This window comes from Saccopteryx bilineata, chromosome 4 (assembly GCF_036850765.1).
Source record: "Saccopteryx bilineata isolate mSacBil1 chromosome 4, mSacBil1_pri_phased_curated, whole genome shotgun sequence".
NCBI classification, from domain to species: Eukaryota; Metazoa; Chordata; class Mammalia; order Chiroptera; family Emballonuridae; genus Saccopteryx; species Saccopteryx bilineata.
The window spans coordinates 259,794,529-259,816,118 of record NC_089493.1 but is presented as its reverse complement, the minus strand read 5'-3'; the positions used below and the strand labels follow the sequence as shown (position 1 = coordinate 259,816,118).

Genomic DNA, 21,590 nt, shown 5'->3' with positions numbered 1-21,590 from the left:
CTGCGGGAGGGGAAGAGAGAGACAGAGAGGAAAGCGCGGCGGAGGGGTGGAGAAGCAAATGGGCGCTTCTCCTGTGTGCCCTGGCCGGGAATCGAACCCGGGTCCTCCGCACGCTAGGCCGATGCTCTACCGCTGAGCCAACCGGCCAGGGCTTAACAATAATTTTTAACTAAGTCTTTAAAGGTTAAAAAATGTGAAATTACCTAAGAAAACAATACGACAATAAAATAAATACCCCCTTTTATTTTCTTATTGTGCTGCCAAGAGTATTGTATCATCTTTCAAGGTATAAAAGAGAAGTCACCGTTTTTATTGCCTACTTTTGGCTTTCATTAAACACAGCTGTGAATACTAAAAAATTTTTCCATATATAATGTCCAAAGAGAAGAAAATTGAGGAAGGAGGACATTTCACAATTCTTAGACAAATCCGAAGCTGATCTGAAGAGCAGCATTCCTGAGCAGCAGTGGTCAATAAAGGAGACACTGATTTTATGTGGCTTTTCAGTACTTGACATGCGGTTAGTTTGAGTTGAGATGTATTAGTATAAAATATACACAAGAATTTGAGGACTCCTTAGCATAATGAATGAGAATGTAAGATACTTTTTGTATTGATTGCATATTAAAATGATAATATTTCTTATATGTTAGGTTAAATAAAATATATTATTAAAATTTACTTTTACTGGTTTATTTAAAAATTTTTAAATTACATGTCTGGATTGCAGTATACTTTTTATGGACAGTGGTGTTCTAGACACTAATGCTGACAGTGGAATTAATTATGTTAGTGAAATAGGTTATGACTATTTAAATCATGACTTCCTAGAAACTTCGATGAATGTCCTCAACTCATGAATCATTGAGTGAAAATATATGTCTAAGAACAAAAAAAGGAAATAGAATAGTCTTATACAGCAAAGACTCTCAAGCACTTGGTGATAAGAACTTGGACTTTCCTGTTTGCTGAGAGGATGTATGATGCTATTCTCTCATCTTTTAAAATGTGTATGTGCCAAAATTGTTACTTGATACTAGGAACTTTGCTATATTTAACTTAGAAAAATTTTTAATTAGGTTTACATTTAACTATACCATTATACTTATGTAAATCATTTGAAAAATGACTTTATTAATTAATTAATTTATTTATTTATTTATTTTAGGCAAGAGGAGAGAAATATTGAGGCAGACTTTCACATGCAGCCCAACCAGGATTCACCCGGCAACCCCATCTGGGGTTGATGCTCAAGTACTGATCTATTTTTAGTGCCTGAGGCTGATGCACTCAGACCAATTAAGCCATCCTCAGTGCCTGGGGCCATGCTCAAATCAATAGAGTCAATGGCTGCAGGAGGGAAAGAGTGAGAGAAATGAGAAAGGTGGGTGGGGGTGGGAGGGAAGCAGATGGTTACCTCTCCAGTGTTCCCCGAACAAGAATCAAACCTCCGATGTCTATACACTGGGCCAACACTCTGTCCACTGAGCCACCAGATAAGGCCAAATACAAACAAAAAAAAGACTTTAAAATAAAATAAATTTGACGGATTTATTTGCTCTAGATGCTAAATGATGGTGACTCATTTCCTAGTGCACTACTCACAAACATTAGGGGGTATTTTATCACTTCATATTCATTTTGAAAGATCCCCTAATGTGTCTGAGCAGTATATATTAAGGGTTAAAAATTTGAGTAATTTGAAAGTTGCCTTGTAGATACTAAACTTTTCTTTTTTTAAGTTACAAATCAGTTTTGAAACCGAATAGTTTGAAGGTCGGCATTACATGTTAAGCAGTCACAAAGAGAGTTATTATAGGAGACTCTTTTCCAAATTTTCAGTAACCTGATCATTAAATATATATATAAGAATGCATTTGAAGGCACAAAGGCCAAATGCTGCTTTATTCAAAAGGAGAAAAATGAGCAGGATTCAGAATATAGTCACCACAGATATAGGTATTTCGATTTTAAGGAAGAGTCTACATAGTGATACCCCCTGTAGTAAGCAGACTGTTCTAGAATGTATAGCATTTGGGGGGGGAGGCATTTGAGGCAAGCAAAATAGGATGTACTCCTTTCCAAAGAACGTTTCTGGACCACATTTAGTTTAAAACTCTTACAGTTTATTTTTCCTTTGCAATAAGTTTATGATTCAAGAGCATCTTCTCCCCTGTCTGAAAAACACAATGTGTCTGGCTGCTCAATAACAAACTCATGGGAATCTAATTCACATAGTTACTGGGTACCTTTTATGTGTAGATCCCAGAGCTAAACCCTGGAGCATAAAGAATTGAATTGATCAAATTCCCTATCCTTCAGGAGCTCATAATGTAATAAAAGTTGAGAAAGATTGGAAAGATATTCAGATAAATGAACTTCAATACTATAAGAATGAGTGAAGAGAAAGGGAAAAGACACATATTAAGCATCATCTCTGTGCCATAGATTTTCTATATATTATGTCCCCAATATTCAGACAATAGAAAAAGTATTAAAATGAAAGTGAAAATCATCCACAGTCCTACCAACCGGAGATTGTAACATGCTATGGATTGAAGTTTGTGTCCCCTGCTCCTCAAATGCATATGTTGAAGCCCTGATTCCCAATTGTGGTATCAGGAGATGAGGTCTCTGAAAAGTCATTAGGATTCCATGAGGTCATCAGGGTGGGGTCTTCCTGGCAGGTTTAAGTGTCCTTATATGAAGAAATCAGAAGACTATCCTGTTACCTTCTCTCTCCCCCACTCCATCCCACCCTTCCCCACTAGCCCCCATGTGAGAGACAATAAGGCAACCATATGAAGCCAGGACTCAATCATGCTGGCATCCTAATCTCTGACTTCACAACTCTGAGAAATAAACAAATGTCTGTTGTTTTAGCCACCCAGTCCATGGTATTTTGGTAGGGCAGCCCAAGCTGCTTAAGACCACATTTGGTGCATTACCCTCTAGACTAGTGTGTGTGTGTATGTGTATGTGTGTGCACATGCACCTGGACCTGTAAGATGCATAACATAAAACATTGATTTATACTGTATGTGGTTATATATGGTTAAATTATTATCACTTTCAATTAATAATATGTCATAGGTACAATCTATATTTGAATGATGATGGTGATAATTTTCCATAATTTTTAACTTTAAAAATTACCATAAGTTTTCATGGTCACAATAAATTATATTATGCATCAGTAAGTGCAGTTTCCTGATGATTGGACGATCATGTAATTAGCATATTGCACACTTTTGTGAACTTGTTTTTTATTTTCTTAACACATATAAAAAGAGCAGTTACTGGATTTTAAAGAGTATATACTTGATACACATTTAAGATTACATCCCCAAAATTAACACTCCCACCAACACTATCTGAGAATCCTAGTTTTCTTATACATTTTCCTATAACATTTTCAATACTTTTTATAGCTGTCAAAGTTACAAGTAAATATGACATCTAAGTTTAAAATTTTTTTCTCTTTGCCTTCTATTGAGTTTGGTAAATTAAAAAAAACATTTTATTTGGTAAATGCAAATTTGGACATCTTGTTGGATATTTATATGTCTTCTTTTATAAATTATGATTTTTTCCTTTGTTTATTCTTTTATTTAAGGGTAAATCTTTTCCTTATTGATTTATATGAGACCTTAATATATTAAGGATATTGTATTGTAATAAATGTCACAAATATTTTCTATTACTTATTTTAAATATTAACAAATGCTTTTTAAATTTTAAACAGTGGTAAGTGCTATGTTTTTTTATGAGTTATAGAATTTTGAAATCTAAATTATCTTTTTATGTTTGTGCATTAATGCATAACTTCTTTTATTTAAGAGAAAGAGAGGAACAGACAGGGACAGACAGACAGGAAGGGAGAGACATGAGAAGCATCAGCTCATAGCTATGTCACCTTAGTTGTTCATTGATTGCCTTCTCATATGAGTCTTGACCGGGAGGCTCCAGGCGAGCCAGTGACCCCTTGCTCAAGCCAGCGACCTTCGGCTCAAGCCAGTGACCATGGGACCATGTCTATGATCCCACACTCAAGCCAGCAACCCCATGTTCAAACCAATGAGGCTGCGTGCAAGCCTGTGATCAGGGTCTCGAGCCTGGGTCCTCAGCATCCCAGGCCAATGCTCTATCCACTGTGCCACTACCTGGTCAGGTGAGACAGTCAACTTTTTGAAGAAGCAAACCCTAACCAAAATTTGGAGAAATGCTCTATTTCTCTGGAGCTCATTAAGAACAGATAACATACCACATTGTTTCAACTTATTAGATGTATTTTGAAATAACCAATTGACTCTGATACCTGATCTAACACAAACAGCTCAGCTATTGACATAACAATGTGGGGTTATTATTCCCAGCAGCTACTTTCAGTTTAACAAAACAATCAAAACAAATTAAGTCTGTGTTATCCAATCTGCCTGATGAGACTGAGGGCAAGGAGCAGCCAGGCTGTGTCCCTGAGAGTCTACATCCACGTGCGTCTCACTCGCAGGTCACCCCCATTTTCTTCCAACTTCTCTGCAAGCATCCAAAGAGCACTTCCCAAAGGCAGAGTTACATCTTCTTTGTGTGTGTGTATTTTTCTGAAGCTGGAAATGGGGAGGCAGTCAGAAAGACTCCCCCATGCGCCCAACCGGGATCCACCCGGCACGCCCACCAGGGGGCGATGCTCTGCCCATCCGGGAGTCGCTATGTCGCTACCAGAGCCACTCTAGCGCCTGGGGCAGAGGCCAAGGAGCCATCCCCAGTGCCCGGGGCCATCTTTTGCTCCAATGAAGCCTCAGCTGCGGGAGGGGAAGAGAGAGACAGAGAGGAAGGAGAGTGGGAGGGGTGGAGAAGCAGATGGGCGCCTCTCCTGTGTGCCCTGGCCAGGAATCGAACCTGGGACTTCCGCACGCCAGGCTGATGCTCTACCACTGAGCCAACCGGCCATGGCCTGGAGTTACATCTTTAGGAAAGGCTAGATTGAATAATTGTCTCGTCCTTTGGAAGGTATTCTCTCTCAAGGAAATTTTGAAGTTTGGGACCACAGCAATTGAAGTGTGCTTTCAAAGTCAGACTGCCTGATTAGATGGTCCCCAAAACACATTTTCCCCTTGCCTTGTCCTTCTCTAATCTAAACATTCAGGTTTCAGAAGATGAGAAAGTTGTATGTGAAACTTGAGTTTATCCACAATATTAACTCACAGTAATCCTTGAATTCAACTAATTATATATATATATATTTTATTTTATATATCTAAATATATACATTTAATTTTTCCCCCTTTTTATGTCTCACAACTTTCTTCCTTGCATACACACAAACTTCTTAAAATTTTCACCCTCACAGAAAATGAAATGTCTTGGCACTACATTGCACAAATTAGCATGCTTTCCCCAAATTATGCCTGTTGTTTGGAATTTTTTTTTTTTTGCCATTTGAAAGAGCCACACAGAGACAAAATGTCATGGGCATTTGATGAAACAAATTTGCAGACACTCAAATGCTTCAGTTCATAGAGGTCCTTTACGCCTCGATGCCTCTTGGGGAAATTCGGCAAAACATCCTATCAGTAAACAATCTGCTTCAGTGCCACGTTTTCTAAGTTTATTTGCCTGTTGACATTAAAAAAAATAATAATAAAAGAACACATTTGCATGTGAAAATAGGACCTTTTGTTTTTTATACATTTACTCTATCATAGAAGTTAAAAATAAAGAGGTCACCTTACCCAGTTGCTTGCAAAGGATCATTTTCTAAAGGACACTTTCAATTTTTTTGGCCAACCTTATTTTAAACTGCTAAGAATTTTTTAACGGTCTCTGTTAGGCTTCTTTTTTTTTTTAGATTTCATTTTTTGATTTTAGAGAGAGAGAGAGAGGTGGTGGGGAGAAAGAGCAGGAAGCATTGGCTCATACTAGTTGTTTCTCATATGTGTCTTGACCAGGCAAGCCCAGGGTTTTAAACTGGCAACCTCAGCATTCCAGGTTGACAACTTATCTATCCATTGCGCCACCGCAGGTCACGCTAATTAATTCCTTTTTTTATATCTAATTTTATATTGCTATAATTTTGTCCACTAAAACATTTCTGAAGATTCTCCTAGGCACATATCGTATAATATTTATATAATTTTACTTCCCCAGCCCTTGAAGTTGTTTGTGGCATGTGACTTCTTTGACTAAGGAAATACAAGCAGATGTGGTGTGCATAACTTCTGGCGAGCACTGGTTGTGCAGTTGCCCTCCTTCTGTTACGCCTTGTCCAGATTACAGAACTGCATTCCCAGTCAAAGCTTGCATCCACAGGGTCCCTTAGTAACTATGGTGAATAGAGATCCTGTGACTCCCATCTTGGATGGGTATTGTGAAAATATCCATTGTGTAAAAAATAAATTATTTAGATAAATAAAATACTAACATAAGCCATTAGCCAGTTGCAATTAACAACCTTTAAAACTTTAATGATAATCAAATTAAATAAACTTTTGATCTTTCTTGAGAATACATTCCTCACCAATTATGATGATACCATCACTACCACCTTTTTATGCATTGCTTGGCCTGAAACAGAGATTGTTGAAGTTGTTTCTGTATAGAATATAAGCTGCACTATTTAAATTAGGTAAACTTTGCTGGGTAAGGATTGGGGCAGGAAGCATAGTATGGGTCAGCCCCTCATTTATTGCAAGATCTCAGCATGGAAGTAGTTATATGAAAGGTTGAATTATGGGTAGAAACTCCAACTAACATTTCATATTCCAACATCTGGGGAGATAACATTACTTATTTAGATAGAGCAATGTTGAATACTATCTAGAGAACTACCAGATGTCCCTAGAAGATTCCATTTCCATACTATTTGTGTTCTTTGTGGGAAAAAGCCTGTTTTTTTTTTTCTGACTGAGTAAATAAACATTATGATACATTATTAAATGAAATAATTTACTTCCTTAAAGTTTGCAAACAAATATTCATTAAATCCCTAATTTATATTAAGAAAGATTTCTCTGAAAGGCTATCAAAGTTACAATTACAGTGTCTATTTATACCTTCTGTCTTGCCTTCAGTGACAGCATAGTGGCTCTTTTGCGTTTCTTCTGTATTTACACTCACAAAACTTTATTCATTAGGTTAGACTTATTCTGATTTTGTGGTTCTATTAGGTTAGGGTCCCTAGGAAACAGACTGAGATATTTGACTGCAGAGGGCTTACTGGAGATGGCACTTGAGAGCAACACTTATAAAGTAAGAAAAGTAGAAATGCAACAGCAGCCTCAACCAAGTGCATGTAGAGCCCAGTAGCTGGGTTGGGCTTTCAGAATTGTCCTCACTCAAAAGAAGGAAGCCAAGTCTTGTAGCTCTGCGTCAAGCAGTCATTGGATGCAGGTTGATCCTATGAAGAGGATGACTTTGGAACAACCGAGATCCTTCAATAAGGGAACTACCTGGAGACTCAGCTGTTGGCCATAATCAAGCAAAACTGACAATGAATAATCAGAAATCAATGAGGAACAGTGTATCACCAACTACTCTTCTGGTAATCCAATAAAGGTATTATGTTAACTGAGAAAAAAAGGTCTAGAAACTAAATAATATAATAGGCTAAATATGAACTGAAAGTTGATTGCAATAATTTATATACCTTTGAGAATTTAAAAAAATAAGCACAATAAAAATTTTGATTTTAACAAAAAAGAAAGAGAGATCTAGCTATAAAACTTCTAGAAGAAAACTTAGGGGAAAATATTTGTACCTTGGGCAAAGATATCTTCAATGAGATATAAATATCATGATCCGTGAAAGTATAAATTGATAAATTAGACTTCATCAAAAATAATAACTTCTGCTTTTCTAAAGACACTGTTAAGAAAATGAAGACTGATCACAGATTGGAGAAAATGCTTGCAAAACGCATTTGGAAATTTACTTGTATTTAGAATCTAAAGAGCTCTCAAAGCCCGATAATAAGAAACAAACAACATAACTAAAAATGGACCAAAGATTTCAATGGATACCTCACCAAATAAGATATAAGGATGGCAAATAAGCATAGGCAAGATGTTCAACACCAGTAGTTACTGAGGAAATTCCAATTAAAACTACAATGAGATTCTACTACACCCATTAATATAGCTAAAGTTTAAAAGGCTGGCCTTACCAGGGTTGGAGAGAATGTGAACACACGAAAACTCCCATATACGGCTGTTGATACCATAACTTTGAAATTTTGACAGTTAAAAAAAAATTTACTAAATGTTTACCTGCTGCATGATTTAACCACTTCATTCTTCGGTATTTATCCAAGGGAAAAGAAAGCACATGTCCATGCAAAGACCTGTATGTGGATATTGATGCAGCTTTATTTGTAAGAGTCAAAAACCTGAAATAACCTAAATGTTAGTCAATAGATGAAAGAATAAACCAACTGGTACATTAAATACAATGCGATACCACTCAGTGATAAAAATGAATTGTTAATACACACTGAAACATAGATCGATATCAAAATAATTTTGCTAAGTGAAAGGCACTAAAAAGGGTATATACTGCATGACTCTCTTTATGTGAAGTTCAAAGGAAATGCACAGTAATATATAGTGACATGAAGCAGATCAGTGCTTCCTGGGCAGTGAGGAGAAGTGGCAGGTAGGGAGAAGTGGGTAAGAGGGATTACAAAGGAGCATGGGAAACTTCTGGGGGGGATGAATAGTTTCATTTTCTTAATTGTGGTGATGGTTTCACATGTGTATACGGGTCAAAACTCATTAACCTGTACACTTTAAATTTGTCAAATACACTTCTGTAAAGCAGAGAATGGGGAGGGAGCAAGGAGGAAAGGAAGGAAAGGAGGGAGGGAGGAAGGAAGGAAGGAGAGAAGGAAGGAAGGAAGGAAGGAAGGAAGGAAGGAAGGAAGGAAGGAAGGAAGGAAGGAAGGGAGAGAAAGAAAGAAAAAAGAAGAAAGAAGGAAGGAAGGAGGGAAGGAAGGAAGGAAGGAAAGAAGGAAGGAAAGAAGGAAGGAAGGAAGGAAGGAAGGAAGGAAGGAAGGAAGGAAGGAAGGAAGGAAGGAAAGAAAGAAGGAAAGAAGGAAAAGGAAAGGTCTGAAACAAAAAGTTTTGAGATACTTTTCATCTTTACAAAGGCAAAAATAAATAACTTATTTCCTAAAACATCAACAAAACTTTATATTTAAATATATAGAGAAAAGCAATTTTATACTGATCTCATTTTAAGTATAAATAGGAGAATCTTCTTTAAATCATTTGAAATGTTCAGTTGAAAGCACAAGTGACACATTAACTGTGATTCATTAATGATTTAAGTTTGGTCATCAGAGGGAAGGATCTTCTAAAAGCCATTACAGATTACAGCATGCTAAATTTAGGAATATCAGAAATGTTATCACATATATGCTTCCTGAAAAAAATAACACTGCATTATGCCAAGTACAAAAAGAACAGAATTTATAAAATTAGACACAATTTAAAGCATTGCTTGCTTTCTACCCAGTTTATCAAATGTGAAATCTTTTAGCTACTTTGAGGTACTTTTTGTAAATCTGACTTTCTATATGGAGTGCTATAACTTTGACTTACAAATGAAAAATAAAAAAGTGCTGTCATATCTTTGGCACTTAAAATAATAGTTTTTACATTGAAGGCATCACTAAATTACAACTTGAAAGCAAATGGTTTAATGAGGTTTTATAATAAGCATTGTTTGGCATGATGAGTGAAGGACTTCGCCCACACTCTTGCACTGGTGAACTCATACCCACATTCTCACTTTTGAATGTGCCAGTGCACATGACCAATGACATCATATGCTTTACATTGTTCATTCCTGTGTGTCACAGTTCTCAGGAATAGTTCAGGGGGAGAAGAAATCCTGAGCCAAATATCCAGTTCAGACCAAGCATCCTTGCAATAGAATTTGTATTTCCTAAACAGCTTCCAATGAGATGATTTATATGCACGAGCTGTTTTCTGTCAGAGGATGTTAAAATGAGGCAAAGGCAACAGTTCAGATAATGTGCTGATCCTTCAACAGGCCCAAAGGAATTAGGTCCAGGTAAAGAGGGACAACCAAGCACCGGAGAGGTGGATATAAATAAAGTAACTTTCACCGTAGTATCCCATAACATTCCCACTGTATAGTGAACACGTATTTGTTGATTACTCAACAGCTGGAATCTCCCCCAACTTCTCTGTGTCTCGATTTCTTAATTTCTAAAGTGTTCATAATAGCTAGAAGAAAAGAACCCATATAACAGTGGTGATTCTGTAACCACCTCCGTCTGTCACTGTAACGGTTCTAAGGGACGGCATCTGTCAGTCACCTAGTTCTCGGCATGGAGCTCAGCCCATTTGTTCTATTTCAAACAATACTCATTGAGTGCTGTTTTAATAGAGAGACTTTGTGCCTGGATCCCAGAGATGAATGAAGGTCAGTCCTCATTCTAAGAATACTCAGTTTACCAGGGCAGTCCAAAAATTAAAACAGTATTCAGAGAACAATGCTAAAAAGGAAAAGAAGGACCCACGGTCTCCAGATGGTTGTGCCATAAAGGTTGATTGAGCATGTTTCATTCTGCTTGGACAGTCAAGACTTCTTCAGAGCAGAGAACAAATTTCATCCTTTATCTCCATCTTCTCTACCAAAGCTAACTAGCACTACTTCTAAGGGGCATCTGTGATCCACCTGCTATTTTGTTCCTCGTGATATAGAGCAGACTAGGTTCTGCTGACCCTTCTATGAGTTCCAAGAGTTAAAGGGGATTGTGTGGTGAGTAGGCGGCACTAATTGTGGATAGCCTACGGCACTGAGGTCTTTTACCTCCTAACCTCCTCCAGCTAAATGTATTATTTCCTTTTAGAAATGTAAAAGTACAGTAACTAAAGCAGGACCAGCTGCTTCGAGGCGCAAGGCTCCCAACTATGATAAATGCAAATTGAAAGGAGGTAGATTCTGAACTCCAGGCAGCTAATTGGGCACCTAAGGCAGAAATCCTAAAGGTGGTGATTGGCATCTGGTCCTTTTCAGTGAAAGGGTTTCCTCTAAGGTGCTAACTGGTTAGAGAAAAAAGGCAGTAAACAGAGACTGGAGAACTAAAGTCTCCCATTTCCAAAACTCCAATTTAACTGGTAACCCAAGGTTTCTAACCAGACAGAGATAAATGTTTTCATATAGTACCAGTGAGGGATACTCCTTGGAGCAACAGAATCATAAATAGTTCCACTATTAACCAATGTCATCTCAATACATTTAATTTTAAAATCTCATTATTAGGTTTTCTTTTGCTAACTGAAAAATAAAAGCAATATAAGATTAAACTAGCACCAGAGTTAGAAAACAAATTTTTAATTAAAGTCACATTTTACTAATCTAAATTGATATATTTATTCTATAAAAGTCCTCCTCTTAAAAATTACTATGGATTTGAGAGGTATGTCCATTTTATCTGGGGCCAGATTAAATGAGCTATACTTAGTAAAGAGAGGCTAACATTTTATGAACAAAATAATCGTTCAGAAGTGAGGTTCTTGATATGCACGTCACTAGATTAATTGTTCTTGGCTGGTAATGCTGGGGCGGGATGCAGAGCAGAACTGCTGAATTCAAAAAGAAACAAGGGTATTTAAAGTGCAAGGTCCCTTGGCCCACAGGAGAGCCCATTTGAATGCTATAGATCTCCAATAACTATACTCCTGTACTCCTTTACACTTGTAGCTCCTTAACCAAGAATTTTCATATCCCAAACCTCTCATCAGAGGTACAGAAATACCTCATCAATTGAATTTTGCTTTATTGAGCTTTGCAACTATTGCATTTTTAACAAAATGAAGGCCTGTGACAATCTTGCATCAAGCAAGTTGATCAGTGTCATTTTTTTTCAACAGCATTTGTGTCTCTGTGTCACATTTTAGTAACCCTCACAATATTTCAAACTTTTCCACCATTATTATATTTTTTATGGTGATCTATGATCAGTGTCCTTTGATGTTACTATTCTAATTTTTTTGAGTTGTTCCGAATTGTGTACATGTAAGACAGCAAACTTGGGTAATAAATGTTGTGTGTTCTGAGTACTCCGTCAACCCACTGTTCCCCCATCTGTTTGCATTTCCTCCGGCCTTTCTATTCCCTGACACACAACAATATTAAAATTAGGTCAATTACGGCCCTGGCCAGTTGGCTCAGCGGTAGAGCGTCGGCCTGGTGTGGGGGGGACCCGGGTTCGATTCCCGGCCAGGGCACGTAAGGGAAGCGCCCATTTGCTTCTCCACCCCCCCACCCTCCTTCCTCTCTGTCTCTCTCTTCCCCTCCCGCAGCCAGGGCTCCATTGGAGCAAAGATGGCCCGGGCGCTGGGGATGGCTCCTTGGCCTCTGCCCCAGGCGCTAGAGTGGCTCTGGTCTCAGCAGAGCGATGCCCCGGAGGGGCAGAGCATCGCCCCCTGGTGGGCAGAGCCTCGCCCCTGGTGGGCGTGCCGGGTGGATCCCGGTTGGGTGCATGCGGGAGTCTATCTGACTGTCTCTCCCCGTTTCCAGCTTCAGAAAAATACAAAAAAAAAAAAAAAAAAGAAAGAAAAAAAAATTAGGTCAATTAATAAGAATCACATTTCTCTTACTTTAAATCAAAAGCTAGAAATGAGTAACTTGATGAAGAAAACATGTCAAAAGCCGACATACGCCAAAAGCCAGGCCTCCTGTGCCAAACAGCCAACTTGTGAATGCAATGTCGAAATTCCTTGGGGAAATTAAAAGTACTACTTTTATAATATCATATAAAATCATAAGACAGTCAAACAGTCTTATTGCTGCTGAGATGGCAAAAGTTTTTATGGTCTGGACAGAAGATTAAATAAACCACAACTTTCCCTAAACCAACACCTAATCCAGAGCAAGGCCCTCTCTTCAATTCAATGAAGAATGAGAGAGGTGAGGAGGTTGCATAAGAAAGGTTTAAGGAAAGAAGCCATCTCTACAATATAAAAATGGAGGAGAGGCAGCGAGTGCTGATGTAGAAGCTACAGCAAGTTATCCAGAGATCTAGCCAAGATAAACAAAAGATTTTCAATGCAGACAAACAATCTAATGTTGGAAGAAGGTGCCGTCTAGGACTTCCATAGCTAGAGAGAAGTCAGTACCTGCCTTCAAAGCTTCAAAGAATAGGCTAACTCTCATCTTAAAGGATAGTAGAGCTGGGGACTTAAAGTTGAAGCCAAAGTTCATTTATCATTCTAAAAACCTTAAGAATTCTGCTAAATCTACTCTGCCTGTGCTCTGTAAGTGGACAACAAAGCCTAGATGACAGCACATCTGTTTACAGCATGGTTTACTGAACATTTTAAGCCCAGTGTTGAGATCTATAGCTCAGAAGAAAAATTCTTTCAAAATAGTACTGCTCATTGACAATGCACCTGGTCACCCAAGAGCTCTGATGGAGATATACAACGAGACTAGTGTTATTTTCATGCCTGCTAACACAACATCAATTCTGCAGCCCGTGGATCCAGAGTAGTTTTGACTTTCAAGTCTTATTATTTAAGAAATACATTTCATAAGGATACAGCTGCCATGGATAGTGACTCCTCTGATGGAGCAGCTGGGCACAGTACATTGAACACCTTCTGGAAAGGAGTCACCATTCTAGATGCCATTAAGAACATCCGTGATTCAGGGAAAGAGGTCAAAACCCCAACATTAACAGGAGTGAGGAAGAAGTTGAGGCCAGCCCTCGTGGATGGCTTTGAGGGATCAACACTTCAGTGGAGGAATAACTGTAAATTTGGTGCAAATAATAAGAGAAGCAGAATTGAAAGTGGAGCCTGATGATGTGACTGATTTGCTGCGATCTCATGAAAAAACTGTAGTGGATACAGAGTTGCTTCTTATGACGAGCAAAGAAATTGGTTTCTTGAGGTGGCATCCATTCCTGGTAAAGATGCCGACAAGATTGTTGCAATGACAAAAAGATTAAAAAATTATGTAAACTTGGTTGATAAAGCAGCAGCATGGTTTGAAAAGATTGACTCCAAATTTAATGTTTTATGTTAAAATTTTTATGAACTGATTTTAGAGAGACAGAGAGAGGAAAGGGAGAGAGAGAGAAAGGGAGAAGAAAGCATTCATGTATTGTTTCATTTAGCTGTGTATTCATCGGTTCCTTCCCATATGCGCCCTGACTGCAGATCAAACTTGTAACCTTGGTGTTCCAGGATGATGCTCTAACCAACTGAGCTACCCGGTCAGGGCCAGACTGACTCATTTTGAAAAAGTTTTACTGTGGGTCCAATGTTATCAAATAACATCATATGCTACAGAGAAATCTTTCATGAAAAGAAGTGTCAACTGATGTATCATACTTGATTGTTGTCTTATTTAAATAAAATGCCACAGCTGCACCCCCACCCTCCCCATTTCAGCAACCACAACCCTTATCAGTCAGCAGCTACCAACCTCCAGGCAAGATCCTCCCCCAGCAAAAAATATTAAACTCACCAAAAGCTTAGATAATGTTTAGCATTTTTAGCAATAATATTTTTTTTCAATTAGGATATGTACTATTTTTAGACATAGTGCTGTTGCACACCTAATAGACTATAGTGTAGCATAAACAGTACATAAACAGTGCACTGGGAAACCGAAAAATCCATGTGACTCACTTTACTATCGTGGTGGTCTGGAACCAAAACTGCAGTATGTCTAAGGTGTGCCTGTAGGCTAGTAAAACCTCATGATCCTTATTCTATGGGTGAAAATAGGCTCAGAGAGTCTGACTAGCTTGGCTGTTGTGACACAGTGTGGAGGTGGCAAATACGGGCCTACTTCCTAGTCCTATAATCGTTCTTTTATATCACACTGCCTCCACTTTAGAGCTGAAAGGATTGTTTCAGAAATGTCTGTGGGTGAGTCCAGGCAATCCTTACTAAAACTGAATCCAGGGAGTACAAATATACAGTTGTGTTTTTTTTTTTCAAAAAAAATTTATAACTTACACAAAAGTAACAGAACGAGTATAATGAGCCCCAATATAGCGATCACTTAGCTTCAACATTTAATCAACAACCTACACAGTTGTTCCATAAGACCTAAGGAGGGACCAGATGGGGAGCAGGTAGACAGGACCTAGCTGCCCCAGGGCCTAGCAGAGCTTATGGAGGAGAGAAGACTTCAGAGGTCAGAGCTTAGGTGAGTCATCATCTGACTTGAAAGAACATGAACTGGAAATATCTGGAACAGATTGTAATTTAAACTCAAGTCTAAATAAACCAAATAATATGATTTACTCAATCTGTATCATGTCTGAATTCCAAGATAGCCTCATATACAAGACAAGACTGTGAAGTAACCCAGGGTGTCTGTGATATAATAGGGCCATAGGGAGCAAATAAAAATAGGAAAGGCCACACCACACTCTACCTAACTTCCCTGATGCCCAGTGACATCCCTTAGCTGGTATTCTGCCCACTTTACCTCGTTTTACCTGAGAAAGAACATTCCATGTTTTAGTTTTTAAAATCTTAGTAAAATGTGAATACGAAACATATTAGGAAAATCTTAATGTTAAGGAAGTTGGTTTTATTAACTTTAATATTTTTTTTCCAAAAGGTAATGTATACAAACTTTATTTCTTACTGACATTTGTTTCTTTGTTGTATATCCGACTCTGAACTTCCAGATGTGATGCTGAAATAAAGTGAGAGTTTCAATCCCAACATTGTCTTTCAGGAGCTTACACACTCGCACACACACATACACGCCCCACATCAAATAGATTTTTATAGTGTAACAGTGAAGATGAATCTCCTAAAGTATTTCCTCCAAATGTCCATTTCTGAACATTTCCAAAGGAAATAAAGACTGTGGAATGTAAACTTTACTCAAAGAAGATAAAATAGCCTTTAAAGGTTCTCTTGAGAATAAGCAGTCCAAACAATACAATCTGTTCTGTAAATCTGCAAAATCTCTTATTTCCACTAAAAAAAGAAGAAGTAGAGGGAGGGGAAGGATATCACCCTATGAGAGAGCAGACTTGGGGAAGCCTTTGTCTCTTACACTAATTCTTAATCAATTTCTCTCTCTCTCTCTCCTAAATCATTTGCAATAGTTTCCAAACATGCTATTTTTTTTTTTTTTTTTGCATCTCAAACCCTCTTAAACTGTTAAGTTCCTGCTTGATTACAAACAACCCCTTTGTAGCAAAACTATACGCTCTCACTGTCTCCAATTTCTTTCCTCCTAATTTTTGTTGAAGCTGCTCCATTCAGATTGTCACAAGTAACAATCCGCAGACAACGCACTTACTGAATGCACCAGTGATCTCCACATCCCTTTATCCAATGGTCATTAGTCACAACCCACCTTACCCTTGAGCTTTTGGCGTGACTCATCATGCCTTCCTTGAAATATACTGCTCACAAAAATTAGGGGATATTTCAAAATTAATACGAAGCTATACAATATCCCCTAATTGTTGTGAGCAGTTTACTTTCTGCACTTGGCTCCAGGACATCCTAAAGTCCCAGGTTTCTTTCCTGTGCCACCTGCTGCTCCTCAGTCTCCTTTGATGGTCCTGTCCCAACTCCCTGAGCGCTCAGCTTTGGTGGGCTCCAGGACTTCCTCTCTTCTCCAGCCACATTCACTCCCTTGGTGAGCTCACTCAACCTCTGGGATTTCAATACCGTCGATATGCTGATCCCTCCCGAATACATATCTCTAGCCTGGACTTCTCCTTTGAAATCCAGATTCACTCATGTAGTTGCTTTCTTGACATCACATATCTTATTTCTGAGATAAGAATGGGTATCTTAATTTCCACGTTTCCAAAACCTCACTCCTGATTCCTACTCCCGGGTCTTCTCTACTTGCAGTCTTCCCCATCTCAGTTGATGACATCATTGCTCAGGTTAAAACCTTGACATCCTGTTTTTGTCTCAGAACCCACATCCAATTATCAGGAAATTCTTGGTTCTACCATCAAAATATGCCCAGTATCTGAGCACTCTCGCCTCCTTCACTGTGAACACCCTGGTTCAAGCCTCAAGCTGCCATCAGCTCTTGCCTGGATTATGTCATTAACCTCCTAAATGTTTCTCTCTGCTTCCACCTTTGCCCCCATATCCTGTTTTCAATACCTCAACCACAAGAAAAATCATATCGCTCTTCTACTCAAAACCCTCAAATGAGGGACCTCTCGTCACTCAGAATAAGATGCAAAGTCCCTAAAATGACCTACAAGGTTGTACAGATGTCTCTGCCATTCACCCTTCCCATCCACGTAGAGCTCCACCCAGTCCCTCCAGACCCTCCCCCTCACAGCTCCGTCATTTCCCCTCTGAATTCATGTAACATCCCCCTTCTCAATCCTGCCTCTCCAAGCCACACTGGCTTTCTCTTTAGCCACCTCATAGAGACTCCTATCTCAAGTTCCTCTGCCAGGAACCCTTAACACCTGTCCACTTGGTTCTTTCTCACCTCCTTCCTGTCTTTGCTTAAATATCACTTTCTCAGTGAAAACTGCCACATGCACCTCTTTGAAAAACTCTCCACATGTCTATCCATCCTCATCACCTTGCTTATTTTTCTCTGAAGCAGTGGTCCCCAACCCCTGGGCCGCGGACTGGTACCAGTCTGTGGGCCATTTGGTACTGGTCCGCAGAGAAAGAATAAATAACTTACATTATTTCTGTTTTATTTATATTTATGTCTGAACGATGTTTTATTTTTTAAAAATGACCAGATTCCCTCTGTTACATCCATCTAAGACTCACTCTTGACACTTGTCTCGGTCACATGATACATTTATCCGTCTCACCCTAAAGGCCGGTCAGTGAAAATATTTTCTGACATTAAACCGGTCCAAGGCCCAAAAATGGTTAGGGACCACTGCTCTAAAGTACTTACAACTTTCTTACATGCTATATAATTTGCTTGCTTTAGATATATATACATTACAAAAATTATATTATATAAATATTTATATATAATATAATATAATAAATATATATTTTAAAATATATTATAAATATTTAAAAATATATTATAAAAATTAATTAAAAGTAACAATATAATAATAAAAATTATATATATCACAAAAATTAGGGGATATTTTATCACTTCATATTCATTTTGAAATATCCTCTAATTTTCATGAGCAGTAGTATATTTTATTGATTGATTTTTTTTTCTTTTTAGAGAGAGGAGAGAGAGAGAGAAAAGGGTAGGGGGAGGAGCAGGAAGAATCAACTTGTAGTAGTTGCTCCTCATATGTGCCTTGACTGGGCAAGCTCAGGGTTTCAAACTGGCGACCTCAGCATTCCAGATTAACTCTTTATCCATTGTGCCAACATAGGTCAGGCAATATATATATATTTATTGTCTACTCCCTACTGACAATGTAAATCTTTAAAGATAGAAAAAAATTTTCTGTTGTTATTTTTGTTACTAAGCATTATGAAGAGAGCAAGGATGGTCAATAAGTATTTGTTGAATGAATGAATGCATAAAGAAATGACTTAATAAACCCCAACTCTTAAGTCTCTTTCTATTGTTGCCAAACAATAAGCCTTACTTTAAAATTCAGTGATACTTTTATTATTTTCTATTCCTACTATCTCCCTAATGAATGTATTGTTGTATTTCCACATTTCTGTGCCTGCTTCTCACGTTTCAAAACAATCTAAAAATATTCACAAAGTAATTAGTGACTATTGAACAAAATAATGAGAATCCCACTTAGAAGAAGGACACACTGGGGTTCTGAGAGGTGTTATTGTGTTTCTTACATCATACCTAAATCAACAAAACCCAGTATTTTGGTGCTTTCTACTTGGCTGTAACTCTGTATCATGAAATGGAAAACAACTCTTTGTTTCTCACAGTTGTTGGGCAATAAAATGGATGGAAAGACTTTAATAAGCTGGCCTCTCTTACCTTCTGACTAATTTTATCTTCTATCAATGCATCTCACAAAACTGACGTTTTCACCAAACTCTACCCTGCAGTGCCAGACTATGTTTTTATCCTTTGCTTGGCTTGTTTTTCTAACCAGAATGTTCATGCTCTCTTCTCTGCTTGTCAAAACCTTACCCATTCCACACACCATGACTCAAATGCAGCCTGTTTGATCCTATCAATCAAAAGTATTTTTTGCCTCTGTTGCTTTTGGATGTCTGTCTTTTATACCCCTTATTACATTTCACGATGTATGTAATTATTTGCCTTTTTTATTCACCCAATGACACGCCACATAAACAATTGATATTCTGTCACTAAATGAAGCCAAACAAAATAAAATATTTTGAGTACAATACCCTTATGTGCCTATTCAGATGTGCCACAAATATACAAGAGAAAACTATTTGAAACCACCTTCTTCTAACAATGCTTGAAACAAAACTGCTGATTTAAAAGTGAAGGAGCTTTGGCAGCCTGACCATAATATTTAAAGATCATGAGTCATGGCCTTAGAGATCCATAGCAACTCAGCATACACAATACAAGTCATGTTCTACCATAATTAAGGGAGAAAATAAAAGCTTTATAAGGCTTATTAGCCTGAGAGAAAACAACTTAGAATTAACAATTGTATTTATGAATCTTGTTTTTATTACAATGTTCTTTTCAGGGTCCGTGGGGGGGAAACTTCTATTGGCAAGTAGTAATAATATGACATACAAGCAAGCCTTACAGTCATTTTTTTTCCCCTCAGGGCATGACAAGAACATTAACATATCTTTCCTTTAAGTGAAATCTTTCTATCTATTCTCCAACGTTTTTATCTTATATTTTAAAATCTGGATTGAATTGATAATTAGTCGCCAATTAGTCCATGTGAATACACGATTTTAATAAAATCAGAAATACAACTTAGGGAGTGCCCAATCTTTATAGGAAAGAATTTCCTGGGAAAATGCTTTTTTTTTTATTACAGAGGTTAATTGCATCCCGGACGTAACCTTCCGTTGCAGAGACAACATAGGAGCAAGTTCCCATTTGGTTTATATAAACTATGGAGAAAGTCTGTCTCAAGGGCAGGAGAAGACAGGAAGAGGGGAAAGAAAGTAGGGCAGGCAAGCAGATAATGGTAACGGTTTATCCCTGCTTAGAAGTGAAGAGCTGAACTGAACCCACTTAAAGGTTAACCAAGGTAGCAGGGTCCTCCCATCTCCTGCCTCCAAGCCCTGCTCTCTTGTTGCACAGAACACTGAGCTCCACATAGCAGGGAAACAGAAACACCAATGATAACTTGCAGTGAGAGCAAAGTCCCACTTTCCACTTGGCTTTCCCGCTGGTTGTACACTGGGCTATTCATTTCCAAGTTGTTAATCACAGGGCATTTTTCTTCCACTTGGTAACATTATGTTCACCGCTCCAATTGTCATCACATTGACGTATTATCTCTTCAGATGCTGTGTTCAGGGAAATTTTTTTTTTAAATGAGTGTTTGCTAAATTTCATTTTCTTTAACAAACAAAATTTCTTCCCTCTCGAAGACTGTAAATATTTTGAGGTTCGTGAACTCTTTTGCACATGGCAACATTTCACATAAAATTTAGAAGGACTTGTGATTTTCCCACATCACCCACAGACCGCAGACCCCAGGTTCAAAGTAAATAAAAACAAGCCCTACACGTATCATGTAATGAAAAAATACCTTTTAAAGCTTAACAAAGCAGAATTACGGTTTTATGTGAACATATCACACAGACTTCTACCCTCCAGGATCCAGCTCTCATCCAAGGCTTGTAAGATTCTAAATGGAAGGTATTTTCACATTTGAAGGAAAAATGAGTATTGTGCCAACATGAAAATTCTCCATTGATACACCTCAGATCATTTATAGAGGTGAACTATGCTTCCATATTTGTAGCTAGAGTTGGTTTGGGTTTTTACTTGGGGAATGTTGGAATGACCTATCTCCTTCTGTGTATCTTTTCAGACAAGAGAGCAGTGAAGGTGACAATTCATTGCAGTGGTTCTAAAGGAGGCCTGGCTCCACTCCCCCCACCCCGACCCCTTCCCACGCCGGTAAAGTGGATGGGGTGAAGATGTGATTTTGAGAACAGCAAGTAAAAGACAGCTTATTCATTCAACAAATATCTGTTGAACACCTACTGTGTGTTCAGGTCTTACCTTGTGATCTGGGAAGACAGTGCAGTTCAAAGGAGAGGGGCCATTCTCCAGGAAAAAAATGACAAGTCTGTCTGATGTTTCCCCCAGATTTTACAGAAAGGTTTTTGTTCAGGCACTGAGCAAAGGCTATTTATCTAAAAATTCCCATCAATTCTTTCGGGAAAATAGGAGCCCAGAAGTGGATTTAACGGCAGGCACACTGAGCGTGCGTCCTGGGCCCCAAATTCTGAAGAGCCCCGCAAGACGCCAACTTTACATTTTTTTCTAATGATAAAGGGGTCCGATATTCTTTTCTGTTCCCAGGGCCTCAACCGACCTTAATCTGCCTCTGGGGGAACCTGCTTCTCTGTGTGGTTTCAGATGCTGGGGCTATAGATTTCTTGCCATAACACTGTCCTATCTCAAGTCAGGCCCACTGGACTACCTTGTCCATGGGATAAACATCAACTACC

General features: G+C 38.3%; 1 protein-coding gene across 1 annotated transcript in view; it reads right to left on the bottom strand.

Moving 5' to 3' along the window:
• The window catches only part of CCDC192 (coiled-coil domain containing 192), a 217,831-nt gene extending 201,116 nt beyond the window's left edge, over positions 1-16,715 (bottom strand). Inside the window, 3 exon segments of the mRNA XM_066276819.1 lie at positions 15,644-15,763; positions 15,766-15,838; positions 16,548-16,715. Coding sequence (XP_066132916.1) covers positions 15,644-15,763; positions 15,766-15,838; positions 16,548-16,715 — 361 coding nt within the window.
• Between the last annotated feature and the right edge of the window lie 4,875 nt (positions 16,716-21,590).